Here is a 4,760-nt window from a genome sequence, read left to right on the forward strand (position 1 = left end):
CAGTTAAGTGAACTGATCATCTCCTATAGTGTAAGTATACACATGAATAATGCATAATATAAGTGGAACCGTCAAACAGTTAAGTGGATTGATCTAATGTAAGTATACACATTATTTTATCTTAATCTTTAGTAAAAAAATTTTAAGTGTATACTAAGGTTAGGTCTAGGTAAATCCGGACCCATATCAATCAGGTCACCATTTACTTACTAATTGCCGGGTTATTAGGTTTTTCTGTAAACGAAGATCTCCATTTACTTACTAACTCTCAGGTTAATGAATTTTCCTGCGAGTATCAAATCTACGTTGTTAGTTATTCTCATTCATCAATATCTATTTTAAATTTTGTTTCAATAATACTTTTAAATTGGATATCAAATTTAAATAACTATGTATAAATATTGAACAATAGTACAATATACTGTAGTCGATATATATATATATTATTATTATTATTAAATTTTATTTTTGTCATTAATGATATTGATCTAAAATCCCTTTCGAGTGTTGGATATAGAGTTTGTATCTAAACCATCCCTATAGACGAAACTACAAAAGAAGTTAAAACCATTCTTATTCTCGGCTTAAGACCTGAATACCAAACCCGAACTCACTATCAAAGTGTCGGGTTTCGTGTTTACCGTCGAGTCTGAGTGTTTTTGCGATCCTTAGTGTAGACTTGCTGGAAAATCAAAAGTAAAACAACTTTGAGGCAAACTCGTAAAAAAAACCTCTCGCGGGCTTCAATTTGCACTCCATGGCGGCCAATCAATTTTGACTTGCTATCTTTTATTTGGACTATCTTTTTTTCTCTAGTTAATCGTCTCAGGCGGCGGCGGTGGTCGCCGGAATATAATTTCCACATGGGGCCGCGTAAAATGGAGTGGGCGGGTAAACCAAATCACCTGGGAGGGTTACCAAGAAAGGCAGTAATAACGGCCGTCGGAGCATTTGCTAAATCCGTCGCAATGTTTCTAAATTCAACTTCCGTTCATAACGCCGACACTCTTCTTAATCTGGTCAGATCACGCCCTGCCGGCGTTCCGCTGATCACCGTCAGCAATCACATGTCAACGTTAGTTACTCATTCACATCAATCAATTACTTGCTATTACAGTATTATTTTTCTTTAATTGAATGAATTATGCTTTTTATTGTGCATTTAGGTTTTTTTTATTTATTTGGATAATGAAATAATGAATAATATACAGGTTGGATGATCCAGTTATGTGGGGATTTAAAGGGTTTCCAACGTGTAATGCAGGCTTGCAACGATGGGTACTTGCTGCTGAAGACATTTGCTTTAAAAATTGGGTTCTTTCCTATTTTTTTCGCCTTGGTTCGTGATCAACTATTTGTTAATTTGCTACATTGTTTTCATAATGCTGAATGTTTTTTTTTTTTTTTTTTTTTTTAATGGTTACAATTATTGAATTTGTTTCTCACTTTTTCCTTTTTCCCTGTAAATGGTTATGTCTGCTCAATCGAATAATATTAAGTGTTTTTAGTAAGCTTCAAAGTAATTCCTGTGTGTTTAATGTTCCATACACTTTGAAACTATAAGCCCTTATCAATAACTAAATCATGAATTGTTTTAAGACATATTGCATCTCCTAATCCATTTACCTGCACTTGTCTACATGCACCTATTCTTTGTATTGCACATTTTATTATGTATCAATTGCTATGCATTTGCAATGGCAAGGATAGAATGTGGTGAAAAAATGTAGGTATATTAATCGTTTACCCTAACATTATGGGCTTTTGGATAGAAAGTTTTGTTAATATATATGTCACCGAACTTCCTCATAAGCCTTGTAAGTTATAACAAGCTCAGCTAGAAAGTTACTAACAACCATACCAAATTCTCTGACAAGAATAAGGGTGTAAGAAAGAAGATGCTTTATACAAGTTCAGTTGCATCTTATGCACCTGAATTGTAAACTTTAACCTGAAAATATAGTACAATTTATTTAAAAACACAACAATTGCTGTTGAGTATATGTATTTATTTATTTGATCAAAGGTGTTCACATTTCATTTTTGGTTCCTTTGTAGAACAATTCTAGGGATACAATTATATATTGTGTTTTAACAAATGATATATTTTATAGTTTATGCTTACTAGTTGAATTTGACTTGATTGCTTGAATGACCAGATATCTCTGCATTTGATTCTGCATAGAAAGCATGCATATATGTCTTTGAGTTAAAGTTCTTGGAAACAAGTTTAGTTGGTTGTGGAAGTTTTCATTTATAAATTACTGTAATTCATCGTCCATGTTTGTTACAGTTACTTTGAAGTACACACATGTGTCTGCCATATCTGTGTCAAGCGACATTTAAGTAAAAGTTTTTTTATTGATGTAAAAATTTGCAGGGAAATGCATTCCAATTACGAGAGGTGGGGGTCTCTATCAAGAACACATGACAGAAGCTCTTGATCGATTAAGTAATGGTGAATGGGTACTTCTTCTATATTACTCTACTTTATTTTCAGGACTTGTAACTGTCATCGTAAATTATATAAATGGTAAATTATTAGGAAAATTGCATCTGATCATTTTCTTTTTAATTTGACAGCTACATACATTTCCTCAAGGAAAAGTCTATCAAGAGGATGAACCGATAAGGCGATTGAAGTGGGGAACTGCTAGTCTCATTGCTCGTGCCCCGGTAACCCCAATTGTCTTGCCTATCATCCATAGTGGTCTCGAAAAGGTAATTTCCTTTGTATCTTCTCAATTATTTGTAGGTTAAATGAAACATTTTACCTAAAAAGTAATAACACTTACCAGTAAATGTTTGATATGACTTTCAACTGTTTGAGATTTGAACTGTTTGATCCATTTTCTTTTTTAGCTAAATTTTTAGCTTATCTATTTTAATTATAAATACTTTTTAACCAAAGTTGACCCTTTTTTACATGAATGGATTGAGCATGGACCCTTGAGATATTAGCATATTTATTTTTTAGAGGTGAGGATGGGGCGGTTAGGGATCAAAACCTTCCTCGTTACCGATAGTTTGGTTAATCGAAAGTTTTAATCGTTGGGTTCGGTTAATAACGGATTAGTTAATGCGATTAAGTTGGTTAACGTCTACAATATTAAAGGGATAATCCGGTTAACCATTTACGACAAAAAGATCAACGATTCTGTGTCCTGTACATTTCACATTACCGTTTAAATATTAGTGTTTGATGTATTATTTACTTATTGATATATTGACAAAACGGTCCACTAGATGAGAATATAAACAAGGAGTTGAAATTCATAAACAAAATTTCCTTAACCGCTCGTCATCGACTATGCTAAAATACAACAACAACAACAACAACAACAAAACCCAATACCACATGAGTGGTGTATGGGGGAGGTGATATGTAGACAATCCTTCCCCTATCCGAGAATAAAGACAAGTCATTTCTCCACCCAGAGTGAAACACTCTCAAAAGTAGAGAAAGTCATCCCTCTCTTTATTCAACGGATAAAGAGATTGCTTCCGAGAGGACCTCCGGCCTTTAAGTAGGAAAAAGTTTAAAAAAAAATACTAAAACAAAAATAATAATAGACGCCATGAAAATGGTAGAATCAAATTTCCATGGGTTTTAAATCCTGCCTAGAATTTAATTTAGGCTCTAAGAGTTAGTCAAGTCGCCAATAAATCGACGATTGCTGTCGACTCAATAGAGCCGTGTCGACTATGCTAAAATGTTAAGAGAGAATATTTATTCATTAGATCTCATATATCTGATAAGTGGTATCTTACATTTTTATTTTATCTTATAATTAAATTAAAGTATATTTTCTATGTTCTATGTTTACTATTAAAATCAAATCAAAAATGTTATTTTATATTGTTCCTATAAAAAAAATTAGAATGTTAAACTATCAAATTGTTGAAGGTAAGGGTGTAATTATACATATACATATACACATTAATTTAGTAAATCAAAGAAATTCTTATTAGTCGGGCGGTGCGGTTAAATCGATGCAGATATTCTTTATTTTCATAACTGAACCACAACCTTCGGTTAATCCAAAAATTTTAACCAGACCCGCTATTATATGTTCGGTTTGGTTAATTTGTGTTGGTTTTGATGGTTCATACGGTTAATGTTTGGTTAATTTGATTTTTTAGTCGACCCTATATATTACTGACAAAACATTGTTTTACAGTCTTATAAACTTATATACATCACAACCACGCTTCCTTCACCAAGTGAGAATATTATCAAATTTCATCAACTTAACGTTAATAATTTCTTTCACAGGTGATGCCCGAAAAATATATGTTTGACAGGCGACCTCCTGTACCACTATGGAACAAGGACATAAAGATAATTGTTGGTGAACCAATAGAGTTCGATATAGAAAAGCTGAAGCAAACGGCTATTTTAAATTCTAGAAATTTGTTATCTTCTTCCCCTATTGAGGGCTGGCCTTCATTTGGGCCTTTAGATGAGGCTGCACAAAAATGTCTTTACATTGACATATCAGAACGTATACAAACTATCATGGAGAGATTAAGAGTTCTTGCAAAGAAGCCAGAGGTATAAAATCTTTTAATCATTGTGCCTTTGGATGCCATTTGTTGTCACTATTTATCGAAGCATGCTTCCTGTAATAGGAATATATTGATCAGTTTTTTTTCGAAGCAGTAAATGTTAATTAGGTTTATGATGATTAGGATAAAAGGGGATATGTCTTACGGAGTAGTTTTTATTGTTGCAGCTATTCAGTAAACAAATGTGTATG

General features: G+C 32.9%; 1 protein-coding gene across 1 annotated transcript; it reads left to right on the forward strand.

The window, feature by feature from the left end:
* Window positions 1–739: 739 nt before the first annotated feature.
* LOC139867186 (N-acylphosphatidylethanolamine synthase) lies at window positions 740–4,760 on the forward strand. The gene is made up of 5 exons (XM_071855519.1): window positions 740–1,075; window positions 1,212–1,339; window positions 2,381–2,466; window positions 2,584–2,721; window positions 4,277–4,760. Exons 1-5 carry the CDS (start codon window positions 864–866, stop codon window positions 4,559–4,561), a joined length of 849 nt encoding a protein of 282 aa, XP_071711620.1. The 5' UTR covers window positions 740–863; the 3' UTR covers window positions 4,562–4,760.

Source organism: Rutidosis leptorrhynchoides, chromosome 9 (genome assembly GCF_046630445.1).
Source record: "Rutidosis leptorrhynchoides isolate AG116_Rl617_1_P2 chromosome 9, CSIRO_AGI_Rlap_v1, whole genome shotgun sequence".
Classification (NCBI taxonomy): Eukaryota; Viridiplantae; Streptophyta; class Magnoliopsida; order Asterales; family Asteraceae; genus Rutidosis; species Rutidosis leptorrhynchoides.

Coding starts and splice junctions, on each gene's coding strand:
- LOC139867186 (XM_071855519.1), top strand. CDS start 864: ATGGGGCCGCGTAAAATGGAGTGGGCGGGTAAACCAAATCACCTGGGA. Junction 1,076..1,211: donor GTCAGCAATCACATGTCAAC/GTTAGTTACTCA, acceptor AATAATATACAG/GTTGGATGATCCAGTTATGT. Junction 2,467..2,583: donor GATTAAGTAATGGTGAATGG/GTACTTCTTCTA, acceptor TTAATTTGACAG/CTACATACATTTCCTCAAGG.